This window comes from Chelmon rostratus, chromosome 4, assembly GCF_017976325.1.
Source record: "Chelmon rostratus isolate fCheRos1 chromosome 4, fCheRos1.pri, whole genome shotgun sequence".
NCBI classification, from domain to species: Eukaryota; Metazoa; Chordata; class Actinopteri; order Chaetodontiformes; family Chaetodontidae; genus Chelmon; species Chelmon rostratus.
This window is the reverse complement of record NC_055661.1, coordinates 22,597,132-22,624,960: the sequence shown is the minus strand read 5'-3', so window position 1 is coordinate 22,624,960 and position 27,829 is coordinate 22,597,132. Positions and strand designations below refer to the sequence as shown.

Below are 27,829 nucleotides of genomic sequence, written 5' to 3'. Positions count from 1 at the left end.
ATTACATTATCTGGCAACCGGAGTGGCAGCGGACAGAAGAGAGGGGATCCCCGGGATTTTTACACCGAAGCCAGCAAAATACACACCAAACATCAGAAAATCGCGGGGGAACTCGGCCAGGCTCCTCCTAGACTTCGTAAGTTCGCGTATTTCATTATCATATCAACTAATCCAGTGTTTTTTATTTTCAATTAATGTATGACGACGAAAGGAAGTTTCTCTCTCGGTGTTAGCTCAGCTAACGTAAGTTAAGCTAGCTAGCATAGCTTGATCTCCGCTAACGTGCAAGGTAACAGTTTGTGTGTCGCTCAGCTACACGCATACACCTACCGAGCACGGACTGGCAGGAAACAAACCGCCTCAAAAGTCGAGGGATATTAAAACTAACTTCCCCGGCAAACTTGTATTGGGATGCACCGATAGTCAGATATAATGTAAGTTATTAATTTTGTTTAGCCATAATGAAGTTGCAAAATAGTGAGACAAAGCTGTCATTTTCTGTCTGTAATTAACGCTTGATTATTTGTTAATAAATTTTACGTCTGTCTGGCTGGGCAGGCGAATGTCCAGGGAGTTAGCGTTAGCAGGCTAACATAGCTCGCTAGCTAGCCTTGTAACACTAGCGGCTCACTGAGATGGGGTCGGTTTCATTGTCTGTCGTGTATCGCTATTTGGACGCGTACAGACATCCAAGCTAAATATCATAGTCTATACCATCATATTTAAGGGTATATATGTTCAAGTGTTGGGCGACTTTCCTGTAATTTCTCTTACCCCTGATGACCACAATTGGCTGTTAGCTCGCGTTAGTTAGCCGCTGGTTTTGTAGCCGGACAGATGGACAGGTTGTTGTTGGCAAGCCAAGTTAACGTTAGCATGAGATAGCTTGTTGTTGTTGATGGGTTAGTTGCAAATAGGTAATGGTAGCTATTCTTTTGGACAAAGTTGGGTCACTTAAGTTTATGAACATCATAACCAGTATTGCTACCGGTTATTGCTAAGCTGACTGTCCTTCTTAGCTGCGGATGGGTATGATTATGGCTTTATGAGCCATTGATCTCAGAACTTTGTCAGATTAGCTCAACCGTGAAAAGCCTTTTTATGGAGGCGTAATGGTGGACGGTGGTGCTCCGTCTGGGTGTGTGTCTCTCTGTCCACGACGGGTTAGTAGCCATCACCTACACCAGACTACAGACAACTAAACGCATACTTTGTGTTTGTACCAGAATATCCAATGTTTCTGTAACAGACCAAATTTACCATTTAATGTATGTAGCGAGATGTCTAAGGACATGCTCTTTAACTACTATACGGTTCATATCCCTTTGAAGTCAAGTATTTGAAGGCATTCCTGTGATATTAATCATTCGATGTTAATTGTGAGATATTTTATTTATGTGATATAATTCTGAATTATTAAGTCTTGTAATGACTATGGCTCAGCGTTGGGTGATTTTTTTCCCCCCCTTGGGCAGTCACTGCATCTACAGCAAGCTGCAGCACGGGTCATGTTGTTTGAGGACACAGTCAGTTTTGTGTTCACTTGTCTTTGAGGTGTGCTTAAGCTTAACAGGAGTGTGTATATTCCTACCTCCGCTGAGCAAGTGCCTTTCTTTTAGAGCAGCAGACATTTGGCACCCTTTGCTTGTAATGGGGGATGCATGTCGCTTTGCATTGTATGATGGACCTTGAATTTGCCTCAGGAGGGGTGCCTGTTATGAAAACCCACCCTGATGATGTAACAAGACAGGCATGATTTGTGATCCAGTCTTATTCATAGGCATAAGGACTGAAACTCTTTAAATATATATATCTTTATTTTCCACCACTCGCTTTATTCGTGGGGTCAAAGGTACCCTGCTCATTGTTGTTAAAGTTCCTATGTAACATTTGCATGTGAAATTTTCAGAAAGTCCTCATTATGGGGCCATCAAGTGAACAGCAGATAGCATCCTGGTGCTTGAGCTCACACTCTGTAGGCGCGAGCAAGCATCATCCTGGGCATTAACCAAAACACTGACGTGACATATATTTGCCTGAATGTCAAAAGTGAAAACTTAATCATAAAAAATCAGTAACACTCATATTTAGAATCATGTTCCAATGTATAATGTTCATATATATTATTTGCACCACTGGCTCCATTATTCTAAGAACCTTGCCATTTGCAAATTAGTTTATTAGCTAACATTACGAAGCAACCAACGGCAGACCCATGCCACGTCCCTAAATTACAACTAGCTGGCTAACCTTAGATTATCTTATTTTAGGTTACAGTTACCTACCTGGCCTCCCCTCCCTTGCATGACTCCTGGCTAGAAGAAAGCAGTTATTAGTAATACACCTCCCATCATTAGTCTTTGTTTACTTCCTTTTCTAATGATTAACAACAAGACTCCCAACAAGACTTGAACAACACACCCGATGGAAGACGACATGCTTGTTTGTCGCAAACACCAGCAAAGAAAATGGAATGGAAAAATTAACATTCCTCCTAAAAAAAATGTTATATATATAAATATAACATTTTTTTAGGCATATCGTTCAGACCTATTTCTATCCATACACATCTGGCTGTGGTGTTATGATAATAACATCTGTGTGGCTGACTGAAGGACACAGATAACACAGCAGTTAGAGTCTGGTTGAGTGTGAACCCAGTCATTATAAAACAGTAAATGCTGGTGAAACCACAAGGTCTGTTCAAAATTGACCAGCCAGACGGTGTCAGTGTGGATGAGAGATGAGGGACCCGTGTTGTACTTGCATTTTGAAGATTAGGATTAAATCACAGTGATATCACCAGGAAAACTATGATTTTTAGGCTCATTCAGGCAGTAGTAATCGCATGTCTCTATCACATAACATATAAAAGTGAAAGTGAAAATTGATCTCTTGCTCTGAAGGGGTAGTTCACTTTTTTGCTTTGCAGTGTGTTACGTGCTGCTTTCTGTCAGAGCTAAGTACTGTATTCTATGCACCATTGTTGAATTTGCTTTTCCTAAATATTTGAAAGTGATTGGCTTTGACGGATTTTGGTTCAGCTCTTGATCAGATCAATCAAGTCAAGTCAATTTTATTCATATAGGCCAATACCACAAATGTGCCTCGAGAGGCTTTGATGAATAAACAAATTAATTCTAGAAGCAAGAGGCATTGCAGACACACACTAAAACAGGTTGTAACAGGCCTATGTCATGTGAGGAAAATGTAGGCTATACCTCAGCCTTACACTGTAATTTTACAGTTTAAAATGTCCTACAATGCTTTTGTATTTATTGCAATTGACCAGTTATGCAAACTAATGTCAGATGCCACATATCATGTTTCACAGATGAAATGTGATGTAATGGAACTTCCTGCTGTAATACATATGATCAAGTATTTATGTTTTTCCTCATTCCCCATTTTCTATTTATTAAGTTCTGATCACTCAGGAATAGTTGTGGTTTTAAAGGACCAGTGTGAAGGATTTAAGGGGGTATATTGGTAGAATATGGCAGAAATTGAATGCAATATTCATAAATGTGTTTTCCTTAGTGTATAATTACCAAAAATTAAGAATCGTGTATTGTTACCTTAGAATGAGCCCTTTATATTGACAGAGGCGGGTGCTCTCTGTTGGAGTCTGCCATGTTCTTCCTCTCCATTATGGAGACCTGGAAAGAGGACAGACTACACAACCACACATGGTAAAACTCAAGTACACTATTCACACAGATAAGAGAAAGGAAACAAACCCAACCGAGAGAGAGAGAGAGAGAGAGAGACAAGGCCAACATAAGAGCGACAGAGAGAGTAAATCTCCCGGAGAATGAAGATCTAGATCCATAACATCTGGGATAAGGCACCGACAGCCGGGGCAGAGGGGTCCTACAATGGTCAATGGTCCAGCACAGGGAAGCCTTAGTGAAAAGAGAGGACGAGGAGAAAATAGGAAGGGCAGACAGACAGGCACACTGCTTAGATGTTCATGTGCTTGCAGGACAACAGAGTGTTTAAGAGATGCAGTGGTTTTCAGAAAGTTAACAGTATTCTCGTCTGCACGACAAACATGGACTTTAACTACTAGGCTTAACAGGTACAAGGCCTGAAGTACTCAAAGACAAGGCAACTGAATGAAAGTTAAGGTGAAAAGATGAGTTTTAGGTTTAGATTTAAAGAACTCAACAGAGTCAGACTGTCTGATGTCAGCAGGGATGTTAATCCAGAGGAACGGGGCATGATAAATGAAGACTCTAAAGGCAGCAGACTTCTTTTTTGCTCTGGTGACTAACAGGAGTCCCGTATTCTGAAAGCAGAGAGCACAGGACGCAATGTTAAGGCTTAAGGAGATCAGACAGGTATGAAGAGGTGTGCCCTTTTACAGTTTTGTAAGTCATCAGAGATTCTCAGTCATCAAGTATGTTCTGGCCTAGTATTGTTTCAATTTAGGAGGTCTACATAGTATTTTAAAGATCAAAATGTTTTCTTGTTTTTTTTGGCAACAGTATGTCATACTGTCAGCTTTCCTGTTTGTTGCATCAGATGCCAAAAGACAGGAGTAGTCGTATTGGCCACAGGGTCCCACCCAAAGGCCTTGGGCAATTCTTGGAGCTTGAGGAGAGGAATCCACCAATGTTTGACTCCCTATTTCTTGTTTACCCTGTTGGACTTCATATTAACTCAAGCACGTGTGTTATCAATGTGACAAACCTGCCTTAGACTGTTAAAGGTACATATATGGAGTGATGAGTGGGACATAATGAGGCTAACCTCCTCGAGTTTTAGTTGCACAAACAAACACACTTTGAGTTCAGACTAATTCATAGTCTCCACTATACTTGCCAACCTCTCTCAGCAATTTGTGTGGCCAATGCCCAATGAATACTGCCTCCTGGTTCAGACTGGACATGCATCATTGTCGAAGACTTCTGGTATTTGTTTGGTAAATGGCCACCTGTTGACCAGGTGGGCCATATGGCTTGCAATGAAAGGTCCTCAAATAAATAGTAATAAGTAGTGTTGTTTGGAGATTGCCTTGCATTCCCATAGCAGTGCTATTTTCAAGAGGAGGTAGAACAAAATCACTAATTAGTTCTTGCTCAGTGAAAATGTTTTTTTTTTTTTTTTTGCTTAAATCAAACAGATTTCTCCATCATTTCACAATGGTTTTATGAAAGTAGAAGGTAGAAGGACAAAAACAAAACTCAGCAAGCAGCTGCCACAGGTGTTTTGGCAAGTATTGTGGGCTGTCTCCCATTGCAAAAGTAGCTGGTTAAAAATGTAGTCCCATTGCTAAAGAAATAAATTTCATCCAACACATTTGGTCATGCGCCTTCACAGGGGTTTTACCAAAGTCCTGGATGTCTGGCTAAACAGTCGCCTGTTGCCACTTCTCAAACCTATATTGTACATTTTATAATTTTGGGAGTTGGGTGAGTGGTTACATAAATTTCTGCATCCGGTCAAATCCTAATATTTTCAGAGCTATAAGCAGCACCTGTGACTGTGATAGTAAGAAACCTACTGTTGACTTGGCTAATGTTAATGTGTGAACACTGAGCGTTTTTGCTCCCAAGTGACGACTCACATGACCAGTATTGGTTGAAATGCTGTCTGAAGACTAATTGCACATTTAGAGGTAATGGAATACACATTTTTGAGGTTGTTTTTTCAATCTGCCTGTAACAATTGTGTCCTCTGTGTGGCCAGTGCTGACATGGCAACTCTCAAACTCTCAGTTCAGCAAAAAGGCAGACCGGCAACTTGGATACATGCAGCATCAAGGCATGTGTCCAAGAGGGGACAAACTGCCCTGTCTGACTCCCTGCCACATGGCTGTTTTGAGCAGATTGTGTGTACATACATTTCATCAGTGCACTGTCATGCCTGTCCTAAAAGTCATCAAAACAAGGGTTAACTACAGGGTGGGATATTGGCATCAGCCACGAGCCAAATGCTGGTAAGATATAAAAGAAGCTGGTAGATTTCAGACACAAAATTACCCATGGTTTGGCACACATGTGAACCGTGGATGAATGGCAAAATTTGACCATTATAGTGTGAAATGCAGTTTTACTGCTGCTGTTAATAATTCCCTCAATCTCAATGTAGAGTTGCAGCGAAAAGATAAGAAAGATGTGTGTTCTGTGTTTTAGTCTGAATGATTGTATTGGGGAAGAGTGTCTAGTTCAAAAGTGTCACTTTGGCCTCCATTGAGTGAAATCCCGTAGGCTATGACTTTTTCAGCGGTATAACTAGGATTTAGGCATGCTTTACATTATAGAAATAGATCATAAGATTGTGGTTTTTGTTGCAACTTCAGGAATATCTGCTGTCTTCCCCTCAACACACAGCTCCACTCGCTCACCGGAGCAGATCCAGCCTATTTGCCTATTTGTGGCATGGTAGGCTTCAGTGTTGATAGACTATTACTTGTGACGTGTAACCAATCAGATAATGCTGTGGGTGGGACCTGTCGATCACCATTTCATGCATTGACCAATTGCATTGTGCTGATCTCGGGACTTGGACACACTTACCATACATATAGAACCAATATCTTTAAATACTTAAATAAAAAATAAAAAAAATTGTCAGCTTATATAGTTCTCACTTACCTACTCTCCTGTTTGAATTTATATTTCTGCAACTGCAAGTCTACATTTTTCAATTTTAAGTTACTTTTTCTTATCTGTATACATATATCTCTAACAGCAATATGGCAGTTCTGTCTATGCACCCCTATTCCTCCAGTCTGCATGTGTCCTTGGGCAAGATATTGAACCCCAAAATGCTCCAGATGGCTGTCCCATCGTTGTGATGGGTGTTATAATGTTATGCTAGATGAATAGTTCTGAAATGGTTTTCGTGCCAGAGTGCTGTGAGGTGTTCCAGACGCTACATTGATTGTCTTCTACCACGTCACACTACATAGGGAAAAAAATTACCTGATTATCATTCCTGAAGCTCACTGTCATTCCCACTTCCTCATATCTGTTAGATGAGTCCATTGTCAGTCTGATATCATGTAGCCTTTGAAGGAAAATGACCTTTGAACACCACCATAATCACTCCAGAATTGAATTTTGGTCTTCTTTTTAGGCATCCCAAGAGTCCCTGGGTGTGGTGGTATAGAATAATTTTTTTATGCTTCATAGGAAATCCCTCAGCACTGAATTGTCTTTACTGCATTCAAGCTAGATGAACTTTGTAGTGGAGAGCGGCAGCTTTTGCTTGAATTCTGGCAGTTACAATGGATGGTGACAATGGCAGAAAATATGTAAAATATTTCACATACACTTATGAAGCCTAACCTACAACATATTCCAGCTCTCCTTTGTTCATCTGCTGGAGGACAGTGGTCACACATAGTAGCATAATATTTAGCCTTGTTTAGTTCACACATATTGAGTCAGAAACGTCCTCTGAAGCAATGCAAGCAACAATCCCGCTTGTTTTGATGCCCACAAGAAACAGAAGCACTGAGTTGTTTACTACTCAGCTCCACTAATGGAGTGGAGAACGCTTCCTGCACAGATAAAGCACTGCAATGCTAATGAGTCTTGCTAGCTTGGGCGCCATTGTTCTGTTAATAAAATTTCAGCAACGCATACTGCCTTAAAAATAGTCTATTCTGTGAACTGTACAACAAGAAATGAACAACTTTCTCTTGTGTAGTACAGCATCTAGACAACATTTTCAGTAGAGTATGTAAATTGTGTGCTCAAAACATATACAACTACAGCTTTATTAGAGTCCACAGACTGCCGACTGCATTATGTATGTGAACACTGTCAGTTTGGTGCAGCTATAAATGTAAAGGACACTGGAGTGGTAAACGGCTGGATTGGCATGATATGTTTTTCTAGACGTTGCTAGATGTTTTTATGTTGTGAAAAATGGTCGCTGTTGCAACTGACTGAATTGATGTTGATGCAGTTCTTCACTAAAGAGGAAATAACAAACTTTTTAGGTCCAGGGTTCAAGTCTACAGATGGTGGGTGTTGATACGTGGAGTATCGTTTAAAAATTACACATTTTGTTTATGAGCATGTGTTTGTCGGATAGAAAATAAATATAAAGGATGGTGATTCACAGTTTGAGGTTAATCTTAAAGCGGCACCTGTCGAGGTTACTTCTGTGTTCAGCCACTTCGTGGCTTATAATACAAACTACAGTACATCTTTTTAACTGAAACTGATATCTAGATATGAATACCGTCATGGCAATGTGATAACAAACACTTGACTACTGACTGAACGCATTGACTTCAGTCAGCCTTAGAATAGGCTTATTGCGGTCGTCGGTGTTATGGTGTTACACAGTGTTAGGGCATATGCTGATTACGCACCAATTACATTACTTGTCCAACACCCCCAAAGTCTTTATTTTTTTGTCTTTAAATAGAAATAAAACCCATTTAGTTAATTTTGTCAGTGCCCACGTTCATCAAATAAAAAGATAATAAAAAGATAATTTGTTAAATACAAAGCATGTCATCAATACTTAGTCGCACAATTCTAACCATTTTCAGTATCTAATTATTAGCTAAGCTTGGTGATAACCTTTCTGGCATATGCTGCTCGCTGTACTTGCTGGCCTGTTGCTTTAAAGCTTCAGAGAGTCAAACCCCATGATCATAAGTGTAGAGCATTACCACTGCAAATCCACATTGCAGAAACTGTGTAGCCAGTTTTGCTCACTTGTTGTGTATTAAAGTAACACTTGAAGCCTCATGAAAAAGAGACTTACCTGGGAGCTGCATTCTTGTTGCCAAAGCTTTCACCTAACCAAGCCAAGGAAGCTGCCGCACATCATCCAACTTATCCAGCCATTCATTGTATCTCATACAGTTTCTCATTTCATTCTCCGTGGAAAAATGCTTATTAATTAACAATGCTGCGTGGGAAGTTTTTCTACACGCATGGCTGAATGAAAATGAAGAATGTTCTGTTTGCCTATACCATCAGATATTTTATTTACAGTATCATTACATCATTCATGTCACTTAATTGGCAACAAGGAATTAATAAGAGTAGACTGTACACCTGAAACCTGTGTTTTAGATGATTTTTGTCTTTTCAATAATTAAAAATGCTTTGATGATTAAGATCTCTTCAAAGTTGTGATTGCTGACTTTACTCAAATATATGACGCAACTGACCTACTTAACCCAGTTGTGTTCTTCAGCTATGTGCAATGATGATGTGCTCAGCTCCTTGTTGTCTTGTCTGGTATGCTGTATTTCTTTGCACTCTTAAAACTCCTTTTTTTTCCCCCCTACTCTGGTCACTTCCTGCTACCATCCGTTTCTGAGAAATGTAATCTGATAGCAGTCTGCGTGTGTCCTGGCCCTCCAGTCTGTATGTGGGTATGGGCTTCTGGTTGTACAGGATTATGGAGTAACCATTTGGAAGCAATTTGGCTGAAATTGGAGATTATCCCCGTCTAGGGTTTTTGAAAACATTTAGCTATTCCTTTTTATTATAGTTAGTCAACACTTGTGGTTGAAAATGTATGCAGTGATTTTTGTGATTTGAGGATGAAGAAAACTGCTAGAGAAGGTTGACTTGAGATGTTAAGGTGCTTTAGAGCTTCATAATCCAGACGTTATGTTCTGCTAATGGTGTGCTCGCCAAAATCCAGAAGAGATGTGGGTTGTGAGAATGATGTTTGCTTTTTAGTTGTGTCTTACTTCTCTGTTATAATGGTACAGTAACAAGTAGCTTGTCCCCATGTTTTTTTTTTTTTAAGAACAACCATAGTCATATATGTTTTAATGTGGCCATGCTGTATGTTCGTGCATTCTTGTGTTCTCTTGTACAAAAGTCTGGTTTGCACTTCCTAGACTCGCTGCTGTTGTCGTTGTCATGTTGCTGAGGGAGAATCCAGGTGGAGACATGCGCACACATACATACACTCTGTGTGGCTCTGACTCGCTCACTCACACTCACACTCACTCACACACACACACACATACACACACACACACACACACACACCGAGGCAGTCTGGCAGATTCAGGGTTAAAGGCTTCCATTTTGTTAGGTAACACCCTAATGGTCTGATCTGTCAGTGGCGTTAAAATGGCAGGGGCTTAACCCTTGGCGTTCGGGACACAACCAGTAGGGGCACACGCACGCACACACACACACACACACACACACACACACACACTCTGGGCTGGCCGAGCCTACAACAGAACAACTGAGGGAGTGTGAGGCAGGGAGGGGTAGAGGGAAGGACGAAGAGAGAGCAAGAGAGAGAGAGAGAAGACAAGGAAGAGTATTTTTCACTTGGGTACAGTTAGATTATGGCTCAGCTAACCACATGCGCTCTGCACCCTTCTCCCTCCCCCAACCATGGCACCACCTCAGCTGGGTCCCTGCCCCCACTCCTAGTCTGGTGAGCACAGATTAGCATAGGTAGTCTGATGTTTTTTTTCTATTTCGACGATATCCCAAAGGAAAAGAACTTTACTCCTCGATAACCTAAAATTATTGCGTAAGTGAAAAAATATATTTAAGTGGGATTTGACATTAAGAAAACAGTAGGGGTAGTAAGTAATCATCCCGAATGGAAGAAGATGATCTCCTGGTCATATCTGGTAGTAAGATTGGCAGTTTTAGCTATCAATTCAATATTACAAGGGCCAGGGTCCCTTAGCCACACAAGAAAAAGAGTTGTCGCTCTGCTGTCTTTTATTGGGCAATAATAATCCATACTTGTATTGCTTTTATTGGACAGCGTAATTGTTGTTTCTCCTCTCATTGAACCCCAAGGACACAGTTGGAAAGCCTCAGTTTTTTTTAAATGGTTGGTAATGTGTTGGCTGGCTGGGTCCAGTCTCAGCGGGGGGATCATTACGGTGCTGTAGATGAGAGTCTAGCTCACTACCTGGGGGGATGAGCCTTTGCCATTGATCTGCTCTCTATGAACTACTGGACACAATAGGAGACTGACTGAGAATGAAACATGTAGTGTCAGTCCAGGTCACAAGATTTCCATCTGCTTTCAGACAAGTGCATGTTATCCTGCCACACTACACACAGGGGTGAGAGATCTTCATCATTTTCTGATATTAGCCGTTCCATAGAAATGCAAATTTATTAAATGTATTGATTTGACAAAGGCATTTGTTTTTTTAAGGTGTATTCAAACCGGTTTTTGTTTGGAGCAGTTGTTCGGTCAATTTGGGCACGTTAGCACAGCAATTGCACTTGGATGCGTACAAAACAAGCGCTCCAAAATCACCAAGAAAGTGTGGTTTTGGCTCTCTTCCAGTCTAGGACTTGGAGTAGTTCTTTTGCGGCAAGGATGCAATCAACTAAACCAACTCGAAGCAGAGCCCATCTTTATTGGAGATTCCTTTTTGCATCTAGTCAGATGCAACAGCACCTTGTTTTCTAGTTGCAGTCTAGAGTAGTCCTCGGTAGACCTGGATATTTTATACATTTAATGAACACTGGTATATTAATCACAGAAATACAATGAAACAAATAAGCCCACATGCTGCTGATGCTCCATGCTTTCTTCTGGGGAAACAAAGAAGACAGGACGTTATCTCCCTAAGGCGAATCCTTTCAGTAAGATTTCTGACCAATAACAGCGTGGTTTGCTCACGGATGACATTTCTTTACAACTGTGGACTGCTGTTGAATGTTGCCTCGTGAACACAAATGAACCGAGGGACAAGTGCACCAATTGATTAATTTTAGCCCCTGAATCAGAACAAAGCAAAAGAGCTACGTGTGTGAAAAGGCCCTCAGATTAATTTGATTGGGCAGCAGAGACCTTGTGGCCTCTAACTCCTTCATCCTCTGTTATTTTTCTTTCTCAAGATCTGCTCTGCCCTCAGGCCTTATTATTCTGAGGGAAAGGAGAGGGAGATGCATCTACTCCTCCATTGTCTCCTGAGAGGAACAGATGCAGATCACTAATCACTGGCTGTCTTCTACTCCCTTTGTCATCCTCTCGTTATTTTTGTTGCTGTTGTAGGTAATGCATTTGTGTATCAAAGAGATCTTAATGAGGTTTGATCGTTACATTGGCATACGATAAACTCAAAAATTGTAGTGTTCTGTGTGTCACCAACATTATGCAGATATATGATGGTGATGTCCACAAAATTCATGGTTTGGTACGAGCCACATTTGGACTTGTGGAACAGTTTTTGGTACAGTGAGGAAGACGAAGAAATGCAGAAATATATCTACGTACTTTGAAAAATGTCAGCTGTGAAGAGCTGCTCCTGGGCCCTGGGTCTAACTGTAAAAATGTAGACACTGAAACATTTGCGTGTAGTCAGTATGTTATCTTCTAAAGCTTATTGGCTAACAGGTTAGTATTCTATATTTGTAACAAATGAGCACATATTGATATCTGTATTGGCCTTAAAAATCCAGTATCAGTTCATTTGTGCAATTTATGATTTATGTCAGTAATTTGCACAACAGCTGAGTGTATCATATCTTTTTGCATCACCCTCGCTTTCTTACATTAATTACTTAATAATACTGTATATAAGGTGCTCCACTGCAAATATTTCAATTTCCAAGTAGTTTGTGACAGATAAATAACAAAAAAAATAATAATATAAAATAATATATATATATGCAGCTATATATGCAGCTCCATTGCTGCATTGTCCCTCTCCAAGCACCGGTACCATAACAGCACAAATAGCACACATATCAAAATCCAAGCAGGGGCTGGCTTGACTGGGTTTTCGCAAACAGCTCACTTGACAGCAGCTAATCCTTACTAGACTGCTAGCGTGCTTGCTGTTAACTTATTTGACCGTTGGGTCTCTGAGATTGATATCATTGTGTTAAGAACATACAGTAGATGGACTACCTTGTCAGAGTTAAGTTGGACAAATTTAAGTCGGCCAAATGTGTGCTAAGGTGTTCATGATACTCACCATTCATTAACTCTGGACTGATTTTATTCAGGAATTCGGCCAGCTGTCTTCTCAGTGGGGAAAAGCCAACAACAATCCTACCTACTGTGTATAATCGTGTTTTGATTCAAAGTGTGCACAGTGAGGAGGGGCCACTCACGGACGAGTCTGTTGTCATTGTGTTTGTGAGAGAGAGACAGCGAGAATCGAACAAGGAGGGGCTGAGTGAATCAGTGTGCTGCGAGCAGCTCTACGGTACAAGATTTTAGCCATTTTAAATGGTAAGACAAAACAGAAAATCAATATGTGGCTGGCAACCACAGATAAAAAAAAAAACACTTGATGAGGCATACCTGATAACAGCTGCTATGTTCAAACAGACAAACATACACTATGTACAGGGTATAAAACTTATTGACCATCCATTTTTGTTGTTGATGGTTCAGCTTTGCCGACGCATTCCTGCATTCCTCAGAGAAAAGTCTGTGGTGATGTAGTAGCGACATATCTAGTCAGACTTCAGCCTTTTCATCTCAAGGTGCTTGAATTCTCCAAATCAGGAACCATGCCATGCAGTTAAAATGTGAGGCACCCACAAAAGCAATCTCAAAATTATCCTGATAGTAAACAGTATTGTGTATGATGCAGTGTTTTTCTTATGCTTGTTGTGTGAATGTGTTGGTAATTTATAAACTTGATTTCAAAATCAGCCAGCATTTTTAAATGACTACAACCTGAGCCCAACCTCAGGAGTGCATGGGATATATGAGTAATGTAAATTGAGAGTTGTTATGTGGCATGGCTAGCAGGCTTCATAGTGAGAAATAGATACTGGAGTGGAGCTCTGTTCAAGGATTGTGGGCAGTATCCTTGAATCCCAGGCTGCGAGGTTTAGGGTACCAGTTCCCTCCAGGCATCTCCCGATGGACCTGCTGATGGACAAGTCAGACTTGTTTGTGAGATTGTAGTGTCAGTTTCATTTGGTCTTACATGCTGGATGGATGGAGCGGTGGGAGCATCGAAACTGCCAAGGATGCTACTAGCACTGATTGATTCAGGATCCTTTCTGTGTTGATTGCCTGGCCTCGAGAATAAAAATTTCTGATGTCCACCTTCAAACCAGATTGGTTTATGTAAGTTAAAGCAAAGCATGCTGTGTGAAAAAAAAAATGTTCCTCTGAGATGTTCTCACACATACTGGTTTTCAAACCAAGGCGTCCTGCAGTTTGACTGGCTTAACTTGGACAGAAAAAATGGAGCCGTGTGTCCTTAATTTTGGCTCATGCACCTGTATTATACCTGCTTGTCCCTGTTTCCTCCTGTCATCGCAAATAGACTGTGAAGTGTCTGTGTGCAACACAATCAGCTTTAGGATGCCTTCTCTAGATGAATCTCCTACACTTTTGTTGTTCACAGGTTTGATAGCTCATCTTGTGAGTCTCCTATAACCCAGAGGTTGTGAATGACCTTTTATCTCACAGGAAGTCCTCAGGGCTCATATAGAAACTGAGGCACTTAATAGAAAATGGGCTCCAGTGAGTGGGGGTCCTTCACTGAGGGCATTGTCAGTCTGTCTTGTGAGCGTACAAAATCACAACATATGCATGAACAACAATTTTACTTGGTTTCCCCCCTCGTTGCTTAGCAGCAGTGCATCCAGCACAGGAAACATTGGATTCATTATGCCGTCCATCTCTTCTGGGATTAAAGTTGCCACGTGTCTCTAGACCTGAAACTAGCAACCACAGCCGTCCTAGTAACATGCAGGTCTGACACCGCACCGTCCCGAAGGGTTACAGTCATTTTGTAACTTACACGCTTCACTGCCACACTGTTACAGCCAGAGCAATGTGCAGCTACCATTTCTACAGTCTTATGCTTTCTGAAGCTCTGTGTGTGGTATATGGGTATGCACACATACACACCCACCCACATACAAGCTGTCATCTCTGGCAGATAAATGGCCTTTGTGTCCAGGGATGGTACAGCAGGGCACATCTGTCCTTGTTGTGTACCAGAGCAGGGTGCAATTTAGGCTCCACACTCTCATATGCAAACACAGACCTGAGTGTTTCAGCTGTGTTGTAGTTGCATTATTTTGGATGTGTTCATTGTTTTAGTTATTTGTAGCATCTCTTAACTCAACCTCTTGCATAGTACCAAGGATGCCTTTGTCATATTTCCATTGAACATAAAACTGAATTCACAGATGTGAATTGTTAGAACAAACTGCAGCCCGACTGTGGACAGAAATTTGCTGAAATAGCTGAAAATCTGTCTTATTTTCCCACCTTACTTTGCAGTTGTTTCAATGCTTTGCTTTACAGACAGCAGACACGTAGTGGGAGTTTTTATCTACATTAAGATTTCTATAGTGAGTTATGTACTTTGCTTAATCTTTTAGCCTTAAAAGATATCAGAGATAATGTTTTAAGATGTTTATTGTGTCCAAATACTGACATGGTGTTAATCTAGTATCAAATATCATGAAAGGTGGGTTTTTGATGACAAGCTTTTAATGTCTCAGCGGCCATAGACTCTTGACTTCCACAGAAGATCATCACATCAGTGATGCATCAAACCTCCCGTTGTCTGGCAGACACGTTTTGGAATGTCCGACAACAACATAATTTTCTCCTCCTCCCTCCTCCTTCCTTCCCTGTGTGGGACGTGCATGTGGCCTCCACGTCTCCTTCCCTCCACTCCCTCCCTTCTGCCACTCTGTCTCTCCAGGGGTTAAACCTGCGCCTTCTCTCAATCGCAAACCAGTTTGAACCGGTTTTTCAGGGAAGCGCTTTTTGTCTCTCATGGAATCTTGGGATAGGGTCATGTGGAGCTGTGATGATGTCATGTTGGACTAGAAGACCTTGAGTCAGTTTTCTGAATCAGACATACAAGATGGTGCATATGCATATGTGCACTTGGTTTCAGCCCAACTCATCCATTAGGCATCCATCAGAGTATGCAGTGGTAGACACATGGTCATCCTTTGTGTTAATAAGCATCACATTTTTATGACGATTATTATGAAATGTTTATTCAGAAAAGTCTGCGAGTGCCTGTTCCATAATAAGTGCATGGCCTACATCGGTGTGCTTGGTGTGAATGTTGCACAGTGTTGGTGCTATTTTTCTGCTGTGTAATAGGTTTTCCCAGAAATCTTAGTGAGTGAGATTTGGGTCAGCATCTGGGGCACTGGCAGTAGAACAGGAGACGCCTATACACCTCTGGGTTGTCCCTTTTTGTACATTTACAAATATCAGCTAAATCAAACAAAATCTTCATGTAAGCGAAAGTATGTAATCAGTCGTTTTTTAGGGATGATTATTAAACCCGGGGTTGCATACAGTAGATGGACTCTCTAGTTTAGGGTTATTTTGTCAGGACCAGTGGATGTCTGAGTTCAGGGTGAAACAAAAACATTTCAGGGTTCTTTATTTTCATTTTTTACTGCTGCCACTTCATATTTTATATCATTACAGCAGTGCAGATTTGGTTGCACAGTCTTGGTCCCTGGTTTAATGCAATGGCAGTATGTGGAATAAAATGTGATTTAAAAGTAGTTGAAACAAGAGCACATGCTCACATACAATTGGTGGGATTGATTTAGAGTTTTTGTTAAAGCAACATTATTTAAGAATTGGTATTTTCTTACACCATACTACCATACGCTTATACGCCACAGTTAAAATATGGACAGCTGCACGTGTGCATTTGTTATGATTGCATTACATCTTATCAAAACCTAGCGAGTCAGCAGCTTTGTTAACACAGCCAAACATCAAACAAGTGCAACAGCACAAGACATAGCAAGACAGTCATTATTTACTAGTCCAACAGCAAGAAGGCCAGTTTGGGGTTTGTCTTGCAGCCTTCCATTTCCTGAAGCTCTCACCAACGTCCTCTTTGGTCTCTTTGCTTCTGTTACAATATCTGAAGAAGCTTCTTAGCCCGGCTCCGGTTCTGGTGCCCATTCCAGCGCTGATCTCCGCCAGCATTCCCCACTCCGGGTCAAAAAATCCTCCTCACGGCAGTCTAAAACTCCTGTGCTAGCGATGTAAACACCAACACTCCCCTGGTGCACCAAGCTCTCAGTCCAGTCTGGACAGGGTCAGCTAGCTGTCACTAACTCAGCCAACTTGCTTACATCAGGTACAGTTAGCAGCAGCTAGCAGTTACTGTAGGAACAAGTAACGCTATCTTGCCACCATCAAACTCTGTAAATCACACAGAGTTGAGGCAGACCAGCCAGAGGACATCTGGGGGAAAACCATTTGGGGTACACAATAGGGATGACAGAAGCATCATATTCCCTATTGCATGCCAGTGTACCATCAAACTGATTTTGAAGTTGTTATTTTAAGGTACAGTAGTTCCATAATGTTGCTTCCTCAGTCACTCTGCTGCCTCTGACACAAAGGCAAGAGAGGCTGCCTTCAGGACAGTTGTCACTGCAGAGCTCACACCTGGAAATGCTGTTGTCCAGTTTTATTGTCTCAGTTTTAAATTGAATTGAGGCAGTTACAACTTTCTGTGTTCCTTGCAATGAAAACTCCACTTTGTTTACTGCAGATACAGTAGGTCCCAGTCATACCTCAGTCAGGGTAACTCAACCAATAGATTATTTTGCAAGATGTATAGGACTGCTTCTTTCTCACTGGAGCTCTGCTTGTCTTCTCTGTGTCCAAATTACATTTCTGGGTATCCTCTGTTGGCTTTAAATGTACTGGCTGTGGAAGATGATGTGTGTTTTTCTTTAAATAGAACTGGATAGAACTCTTGACATTAAAATGTATCTCATTATTTGCTTATTTGTCAGTGTTTGTTTTCCGTTTTGTAAATGAATTTATGCTCTTTGTAACCAATTGTTTCTGTCTTCTCTGTCTCCAGGGTGAGAGCAGCCATGTCAGAGGAGGCAGTGCGTCAAACACGAAGCCAGAAGCGTGCTCTGGAGAGGGACCATGCGGCTCATGGTGGATCCCTGGGGGACATGGACAGTAAACGGGTTAAGCTGGAGAAAGGCGATGCAGCTGGAGCTTCCCTGGCCCTGGTGGGATCTGGAACTGAGGGTGTTAAGCTGAAGAGTGAGCATGCTGCAAAGGTAGCAGCTAGCATCCTAAAATCCGGGGAAGTGAAGGCCACTATCAAGGTGGAGGTGCAGACGGGAGACGAGCCTGTTGACATGAGCACATCCAAAAGGTGAGACAAGGAAACAGATCATGGGGTTTGATTTGGTCACAGGCACTGCTTTGTGATGTTCATGCAAAGAGGCCGAGAGCTTGTTGGTCATGAAGAACATATTGTTGTCCCGTTCACATGATGCTGTCAAAAGTCATTAGTCTATGAACAACATTGAAAGGAATAGTATAAACAGTCCAGCTTAAACAGTTGCATCTAATCCTGTACACTGGGCCTCAAAATTGTATAGTCAGCCAACTTTGTCCACAATAAACCCTTTGTAAGTATTTCCAGCTGGACAGAATGCACCATAAGCTCCTTACAAACTAGTGTGTATCTGTGAGGGCATAAAATGCAAAGAATAGTTTGCTGCTGTGTTTCTGTTTGGTTATGCTTAACTGATGTTGACTCATCATGGGTTAAAGGGATGTGACTGGCGAGCAGGACTTCACACAAGCTGACAACTGAGGCACAGTACTTTGCATTTGTGCATATGCGTTTGTTTGAAAACTTCTTAAGGATTATTTATGTTCTGTTGGCCTTGGATATCATGCTCGCATGCACAGCGCGTGGTTGCGCGTACAGTTGTGTCTATTGGAGTTTCAGGCTTCTCTCTAACTTTGCACTAGCAAGTGGTCTGACAGGAGTCATACAGGAAGTCGCCGTGTGGTTGACGACAGCCTGCCCCCATTTTGAAAAGTTTGAGGCTCCTGAGGCCTGGGCTCCATTTTCTCCCACAGCAGCACCTGAACTCTGCCTCACACTTCACACAAAATGAAGGCTATGTGTCACAAACTGGTTTCAACTGGCCGTTGCCATGGTTTCCACATTGGAAGGAGCAGTTAGAGAAAGGAGGGGCCAGGAGGGGTGGTGGGTGTGTCACATGACCACACAGAGAAATGCCTGATGTCATGTGATGTGTTTGGTAGAGCAATAAATACACACACTGATGTAATGGCAGTTAAAGTGGAGCAGAGAGGTGATTAAGCCGAACGTGCGTTGGCTCTGTTTGTGGTATATCATAAGTGTCAGCTTCGGCCCCTGTTTAACCCTCAGCATGTGTTTCTGTGCTTACTCACTGCAAGGCGATTACATTATTGTTGTATACAGAAGACTTAGTCTGTGTCGGCCAACTTTTTAAAACTATCAATGAAAAGAAGTGGAAGCCAGTGCTGGAAAATACTGCAGTAACTGGACTGAACACGTCTTGAATGGTTTCATGTATAAGCGAGTGTCACTTAGAAGAAGCAATACTCCCTTCTCTTCTGAAGTGGTTTGAATGTTTTGTGTACATTTTTAAAAATATGTCAGTATCTGAGCACATATTGCCCAGGCCTGTTGCCTATTTGTAGATCAACTTTTTCATTTACGTGAAGAGCCAGACGTATCTTAAAATGACACGTAGCAGTGAACGGACGATCCTGCTGCACCTAATTAAGACTGATTCAGCAATCCTATAGCTGGGTCAGTGTGAAGCCATGATCGGAGAAGCCGAGGCATGCAGAAACACTGGGCCTTACATAACCAAGCTGCTGTGTGTTGTGATGCTTGTGTAAGCTGTTCTCAATAGAGTAGTAGCAACCATCACCAGCTAGTCCATGACGTTTTGTCTAAGATGCCAAATCATTCAAGGCACCGGGTCACCAATAGGTTTTCTGTTAATGAAAGATGATGAAGCTCTTTAGTCCTCTCTTCTTGTGTCGGACATAGTTTTATTGTGTTGTATGTATGGAATGTAAACAGAGCTGAGGAGGTAAACTGCTGTCTGTTCAGGCTTCAGCTGAGCTTTGGGAGAGTAATCCTTCTCAGAATAGCAGTGTGCTTAAAGTGCCAGGATGTTAGACTTCTTTCTAGATTTGAATGAAATATATCAAGGAAGTATTTTCCAGGAAGTAGCAGTGTGATGTCTTAAAAAGGTTTGATTGCATTCCAAGCAGCTGGGCAAAGTAGCACTATGACAGTAAATGTTTGTTGCGGTTTGTGTTGTGATTGCTTAGTCAGCTGAAATTATCATCTTATAATGCAAGTATAAACAACATGGTTATTGTGAAAAAGTGTGAAGAACTGAGTCAGTGAGTTGGAGTATAAAAGATGAACAAGTAAGTAAGGATGGGGGAGGGGTGTGTGAAGTAGTGACTGAGTGATTGACTGAGTGAGCGAGAGAGAGAGTGTACACAATAGGTTGGCTCCTGGCCATGTATTCCCCTCCCCCTCACTGTCACCCTCTCCAGTGTCTCCAGCGGACCTCCGCTCTGCTCAGCTTGTGACTCTGGTGTCGGCAGCTGGGAGGGAGGGGAGAGCTGAGGCCCAGGCTGTGCCGATCCGGCTAGGCCATAGGCCTCGCCACGGAGGTAGGGGAGGGGTGAGGCCCTGTCTGGGTGGTAAACTGGGCCTAAGTAGGAAGCCCTGAAGCCTCTCACTCGACAGTGTCTGAACAATTATATAACTTCACAGCATGTGTGCACGCATAACTCCACATTATGACTGAAACCTATACTTCTCTCACACTGTCATATATCACGGTCTCTACCTTACCTCATCCTCCACCGGTTCTCCTTACCTCTTGTACTTCTATTTTTTAACGTACCAGCACTCAGGACCTGGCAGGATCCCTGCTGTGATCGAGGCAGATTTATTCTCCCACCACACTTTGTAAAATTTCACCACCCCCTACTTCTTATCTCCACCCTGCTCCGTATTGATGCATATATAGCTTGCCACTAGTTGCCTTTGTTCTCCTTGGTCCTGAGGAAAAGCCACTTAACATTTTAAAGCTTTAAGCCTTTTCCTCCTAAAAACAAAAATGCAATTAATTCGTCCTCTGTTTGCATGTTGTTTGTGACTGACTTTGCTGTGTCTGTTGGGAGGGAAAGAGCAGGTCTGTCCGCTGACGTTTCCTTTCGCTGGAAATAATGGGTTGTTGCGATCTTCCCCTGCCGCCATTACTCCATTATTGATCTCTTGGTTCTTGTCTTCTTGTGTGTCCCAGAGCACATTTGTACTACAACAGGGCTGATAAAATCATAATCATATACTGCCATCTACTGGATGTAAGAAAAAACTACATATTGTTTGCACTTGATGGTCACTGGTATTGTAGACTGAAATAGAAAACAGTGTTGAATCTTGGTTGAATGATGAATCACATTCTCAACATTGTTTTCTGTCTTTCCTTGTTTTTTCCCCTCAGTGTCATTAAGAAAGAGCGGCAGCCACCCTCGCCAGATGATGTGATTGTGTTATCAGACAATGAGCCATCCAGCCCTCTCATGAATGGCCACTGCTTCACGAAGACTGACACAGATAAACTCATGGTAGGAAAGCATTTGAGCGTTGCATACAACACAGTCTTGTTTTGCTGAACAGTCTTGTTTCTCATAACATTTTTGGATTATTCATTACTGACATAGCTTTACATTTAACATGTATGCCTACTAAATCTGATATCTGATACGATGTATGTAGAAGAGTTCTCCTGAAGAGAGAGAGCGCATTATCAAACAGCTGAAGGAGGAACTGAGACTCCAAGAGGCCAAGCTGGTGCTGCTTAAGAAACTACGACAAAGCCAGATTCAGAAGGAGAGCACTGTGCAGAAGGTAAAAACTCAAGAAGATCAGAGTGCTGGTTTTTAATCATAATTTGTTGGGGCTTATTTACTTACTTATTCATGTTGTACAAACAGCTTCATGGACTAATACTGTACCCTGTTAAATTCTAGGCTGCTGGGTCTGTAGCAACTCCTCCTCCACTGGTGAGAGGTAGCATCACATCAAGCAAAGGACCCCTCCAGGTAGTTACTTCATTTTGTTAGAGGCACCTCCCGTAACTTGTGCTGCAGAGCCTGGGTTGATGTATGAATGTAAATGTTGAGGCACAAAGAGCAATGCTTTTGTAACATGATGTTGCAAAAACTTGACTGTGTCATACACTATACATTTGCACTGTTGTGTTTACAGGTGGCCGGTCGAAGCTCAGGCACAGTCATCCCTCCTCCATTGGTGCGGGGTGGGCAACACGTCCCGTCCAAACACAACTCTCAGATTGTAATGCCACCCCTGGTCAGAGGGGCCCAGGTTAGTGTGGGGGGCTTCATCACATTTGAAGTGTACTAATTTGAAAAAGTTAAGATTTGAAGAACTCTTCGTTAATTTCTTACTTCGTCTTCTCCTTGCTTGCTCCATGCATCTGTGATGGCTGTGTCTGTGTGTGTGTGTGTGTGTGTGTGTGTGTGTGTGTGTGTGTGTGTGTGTGTGTGTGTGTGTGTGTGTGTGTGTGCTGCCAACAGCCTATTGCAATGACTCCCCACCAGATAGCCAGTCTCCGTCAGCAACAGCAGCAGCACAGCGGTTCAGGCCCTCCTCCGCTCTTGCTGGCTCCCAGGGCTTCTGTGCCCAATGTCCAGGTCCAGGGCCAGAGGATCATTCAGCAGGGACTCATTCGGGTGGCTAATGTGGCCAACAGTAATGTTATGGTCAACATCCCTCAGGTGAGAACACACAATATCTAAGCAAACGCTGAACACTCATCTAGATAAATAGGATTGAATACTCTTTTCCATTGCTAGGCTGCATAGATTTCATGTGTGTGGTCAGCTATAGCATTGACATCTTCATGTTTGTGTGCAGGCCTCTCCAACCAGCCTAAAGGGCTCTTCGGTGTCACCGAACTCTAGCATCAATGACTCCCCAGCCAGCCGGCAGGCAGCTGCAAAGCTGGCATTGCGTAAGCAGCTGGAGAAGACCCTGCTGGAGATCCCTCCACCTAAACCTCCTGCCCCTGAGTTCAACTTCCTGCCTTCGGCAGCCAATAATGAGTTCATCTACTTGTTGGGATTGGAAGAAGTGGTGCAAAAACTTCTGGAGATGCATGGCAGGGGTGGGTAGATCTTTGCACTCGTTTGTAGATTGTATAGTACAATATACATGTTTCACTATGGCCTAAAAAAGCTCTCTGTTTTTCATGTAGGTAATCTGGGCCCAGCAGCTGCCATGGCCAGCTCCATTCCAAAAGAGCCATACACCTGCGCCCAGTGTAAGACGGACTTTACCTCCCGCTGGAGAAAGGAGAAGGCTGGGACCATCCTGTGTGACCAATGCATGTCGTCCAATCAGAAGAAGGCCCTGAAGGCTGAGCACACCAATCGGCTGAAGGCAGCCTTTGTGAAAGCACTCCAACAGGAGCAGGAGATTGAGCAGCGTATCCTCCAGCAGGCGACCTCCTCTTCCTCTTCTGTGTCTAAATCCTCCTCGTCCTCCTCTCCCTCACTGTCCAAGACTGAGATGCTGGTGTCCCAGCAGTACAAGCAGGTCAGGGCTGCCATGCAGCAAAGATCTGTGGCTGCCCACCACTCCTCCATTAAGCAGGTGAGCATGGCCAGTGATTGTGTTGGTGATGAACACTGTGGTTTAAAAACATCATTTCCCAGGTCAGTTGTTAAGTAACACTTCTCCAATCGCTGTGTCTGTCCGTTCAGAGTCAGCTGTCACACAGCCTCCAGTCTGCAGTGAGCGCTCGTGGTATGACCCACTCATTCACCTCCTCCTCTCAGCTGCAGAGCGCAGTGACGGCAGCGGCGCTGGGCGGCAGGCCAGGTAAGCATGCTGCAGCACGCTCACTGCAGCAGGGGGCAAAGGTCAGCGGCGGCAGCAGCAGCGGCAGTAACCAGGGCAACGTGGCCGCCTGGAGGAAGCAGAGCAGTGGCAACACAGGTAGATAAATGCGCGACGAAGTTAGACCGAGAACGTGCTTCACCCGCTCTCGCTTTCTGCTCCTCTCTGGGGCAATCACTTTCCTCTAAGGTAGATTCCTCTCTGGCACTCCTCAGTCTTTCTTCCCATTTTCTCAGGCTAGGCCTTTTCATTTTGGATTTCTCTTTGTGTCATTGTCAGTTGCAGTTTTCATTCATAGGGGCAAAATATTTTGAAACTTTTCACTCATTTTCGCCCAACTTCTTCCTTCATCTTCCTCCTACATGAGTCAAAATACTGTGAGTGTGTGAAAAAATGTAAAACAGCTTGATCTACAGTACACTGACCACTGATCTGTTTGTTTCCTGACAGTTGTGACCATGGCCTACGTGAACCCCAGCCTGTCTGCCCATAAGACCACCTCTGCTGTCGAACGTCAGCGAGAGTACCTGCTGGACATGATTCCCTCCCGTTCCATCTCCCAAGCAGCCAACACATGGAAATAATGCAATCTTATTCCCTACTGACATCATAACTATTACCCCTCTTAATATCAATAGCAGCCATTCTCATTATCATTCTAATCCTTTCTATGGACTCCACCTCTGGCCACAATGGTGCAGGGGAGAATCAGCGTAGTTTTTTTGTTGGATTCAGGCGTTCCTTCACCTCCTCCTCAGATATTTCTGCTACTATCTTCCTTACCTGAATCCTTCATCCCAAATTGGAGTTGTGCTGCGACAGCTTGGGCTTCTGGGATACAAGGAATTTGTCAAATAGAATCTGGGTAGCTTTTTTGTTTTTTTTTTGTTTTTTTGAGGGTAGGGGTTTACATGGGCGTGTACAATTTTACAAACTTCTCCAGCAATGTTGCCTCTCCCTCCCTGTATATTGGTGGAACCTCCAAGAGGAATAAATCCCTGAGCTCCTCTGCCTCTGGATTAGGCAGGGAAAAAAAAAATCACTATTCTACATAATAAAGTACTCGCCTTACGTCCTGCTCCTCTCCAGTCTGAGCCAGTCAGACTCCGGCCCACCTGGCGGCCGAACCGAACATAACTGAAGACCTCATCACAGGGACTGTGGTTGAGCTTCAAGGACCATCCACAAAATAATAACTGCTTCAGCTTTGCAAAAATGAATAATAAAAAAAAAAGGACTGTAAAAATGATCTCTATCTGCACACAGACCGCCTCTTCTCTCACAGCGTGTATAGTAGAGAAGTGGATGTGTGTTGGATTATTTTGTATGGCTGAATGGTAGGATTTTGTCTCTTCTTCTATAAGTCATATACTGTGTTTGAAATATTGTGCTCCCTGATACTTTGGAAGTGGCCTATTGTCGAGGTCTGAATTTACAGGCTAATGTTACTGTTGAGGTGGTTTTACATCTGCTGGGTTCCATGTTGTGGCCTACTTTTACATACTTTGTTTTTCTAAGATGAAGAGGAAGAATAAAGATTAAGGTCCCACTGACTCATGTAAAGACACGGAGCGTATGTCTGGAGGACTATTCTTATTGAATATTGTAAAAAAAAAAAGAAAAAAAAAGACAAAGACAAAAAAACCAACAAAAAAAAAACCTTCCAAAGAACTAGTGGAGCCCAAATGGAATCCCTTCTGCTAGAAGGTTTCTAGTTTATTTGAACCCTCTCTGGATATAAACATGAATTCATGCTAAACTGAGGGGGTGTAAGGAATGTCATATTTTTGACATTGTTTTGCTTTTAGTCATAGGTTGTGGTGCATTATTTTTCTTCTATAGACAAACTGTCTCTGGGTTTATTTATAGGGTCATGTTAGTAAAGATATATGCTTATGCCCTAAGTTTGAATGGATCTCCACTTAAAATGATTTGTTTTCTCTTGTGTGTCCAGTGGCTCACCTTACGATTGGTCTGAGAGAAGCTGGACAGCTTTCAGAATGTAGTTATGCAAAAACCCCTATAGCAACAAATGACATGAACTTCTTAGTCTTTAACATTAAGGTGTGTATGATTTATGTCAGGTCCTTGAATCGAGCTAACTATGCCTTTCACGTGAGCTCTAGTGCATTTTTATCAGGTTGCAGCAGCACAGGATAAGCTAGTGAAGTACAATATGTCCTACATTAAACATGGGAAATTCCCGTTGCTCATGGAGTTATTTTATTAACCATGTGCTGTTTTCTTTAATTTCAGTCACTGGGGTGGTCCAGTTTCTCTAACTCCACCACTTAGCGATGGCTGTACTCAGACATTTCTGTGGCCAGATGGAAAATGTCACTAAATCAAAGATTAAAAATATTAGAATATTGATGTGTTGAATTTAAGCAGTAAAATAGGGGGAAATGTTTGTAAATATTTTAAAATATGGCTGTTTTGCAAGCAATATGTTTAAAAATGCAAACCCTAGAGGCTGACCACCACAGCAGTTATTTTCTCAATATCCTGTATCTGTCCCGTTTTTAATCGTTTTCACATTGAAACAATAGTGGTGCTCATCTCATCGCTATGTAATTACAATCCTGGAGTCTTGCTGCCCTGTTGGATTTGTGTCCTGTATCCAGAGTGCACTTCTTAGCTCACTGATTATTATTGAAGATGGTGCACTGCATTAGGTAACTGGGCATCAGTTGAAGTTTATCCCTCCCTACTGGGGTATCATCACTGTACATTTGGGTTTCATTTAGGATGGTGCAACGATGCAGTGTGCACATTTTGCTGATAGAAATACAAGCGTACAAAGTTTAATTTAAATCGCCCAAGATTTTGTATTTCTGTCTCAAAGTAGCATCGGAAATCTTCCAGGTTGTCTGTACATTCCTGACAGGCAGAAGGTAGCAGCCCGCGTCTTGTGGATGCAAAATAAGCAACCTGGAACGAGCCCATCATTTTGTGCCCTGCTAAGTGTAACCCTGTGCTGTCCTGACTACTGCCTGCTGCTGCTGCTGCTGTTTGACAACAATATCACCATTCCGTTTGTTTGGGGTCGAAGCTCTGCGAAATGCAGCGCGGCCCCAATGGAAAAGAAAACAGTGTATGAGAAATATGTTTTTTTGGATTTTTTTTCTGCTATATCAAATAATAATAAAACTAATTTTAACCCCTCGTTCATGGCTGGCTTGGCTCTTCATTCGTGATGTTGAGGTTATTTGATTAGCTGATTAGCAGAAGATTAACCAGGTGTTCTGATAATGAATGAACCAGCAAAAAAAAAGCCAAACATTCTCTTGTTCCAGCTTCTTGTTTGTGAGGATTTGCTGTTTTTCTTTGTTTTATATCATTGGGAACTGAACATCTTTGGGTTTTGGACTGTAGGCTGGATAAAACAACATTTGATCACCACAGACTTTTGAATTGAAATAATGGCTAGTTTTAGCTTAAAACATTGGAGACATTGGAGGTGAATACACACACCCGATTCTGTGTGTGGGTGTGTATATTTATATTTACACACACTTGTGCTAATTAAATGTGTATATATGTGTACTTCTATATTTGAATAACTTGCTTGAATCAATGTCTGTAAAGCTCTTAATGGTCAATACCGAGACTTTTGTACTGGACTTCGTTACACACAGCAGTCGCTGTTTTCACTTTTGTTGTGTCAAGCCCATGCACACAAGCATCTGCATCAGTCGGCGTACATAGACAGAGGGACCCTTTCAAGCAGTTACATCACCAGTCTGTGAAGCCAAATTTGAAAAAAAGCAATGAAAGAAAAGAAAACTGCAGAGAAAGTACAGTTTTCAACACTCGCACTTATTAAATGAGAGATACCTCAGTGTAAAATAGCAAGGTCACAATAAGACTAATTCAAAATGTTTCATTTTCTCTCTCCGGGGTTTGGATGAAGGAACACAAACCAGTAGCTTCTGGATTCAAACCACTAAACCCTAATTTAAAACAATACTAACCTGTATATTTGCCCATGAGGACTGTGGACTGTCCACATCTCTTACATTGAAACTGCTACTCTGAGGGATCTTTCATCAACAAGTCTGTACTGGAGGAACACGTTCAGTGACCAGTAATTTAAATCCATCTTTAATTTAAGATGCACCTGTGTGCATCTTTATGCATCTTTAATCCTTAAAT

General features: G+C 42.2%; 1 protein-coding gene across 1 annotated transcript; it reads left to right on the top strand.

Annotated features, from left to right (window-relative positions):
* Window positions 1-3: 3 nt before the first annotated feature.
* Window positions 4-26,840, top strand: gatad2ab (GATA zinc finger domain containing 2Ab). Its single transcript, XM_041936003.1, has 11 exons — window positions 4-136; window positions 17,777-18,085; window positions 21,255-21,378; window positions 21,530-21,661; window positions 21,784-21,855; window positions 22,022-22,138; window positions 22,351-22,551; window positions 22,691-22,940; window positions 23,031-23,428; window positions 23,539-23,773; window positions 24,125-26,840. The coding sequence occupies exons 2-11, from the start codon at window positions 17,790-17,792 to the stop codon at window positions 24,256-24,258; spliced, it is 1,959 nt and encodes a 652-aa protein (XP_041791937.1). The 5' UTR covers window positions 4-136; window positions 17,777-17,789; the 3' UTR covers window positions 24,259-26,840.
* Window positions 26,841-27,829: the final 989 nt, after the last annotated feature.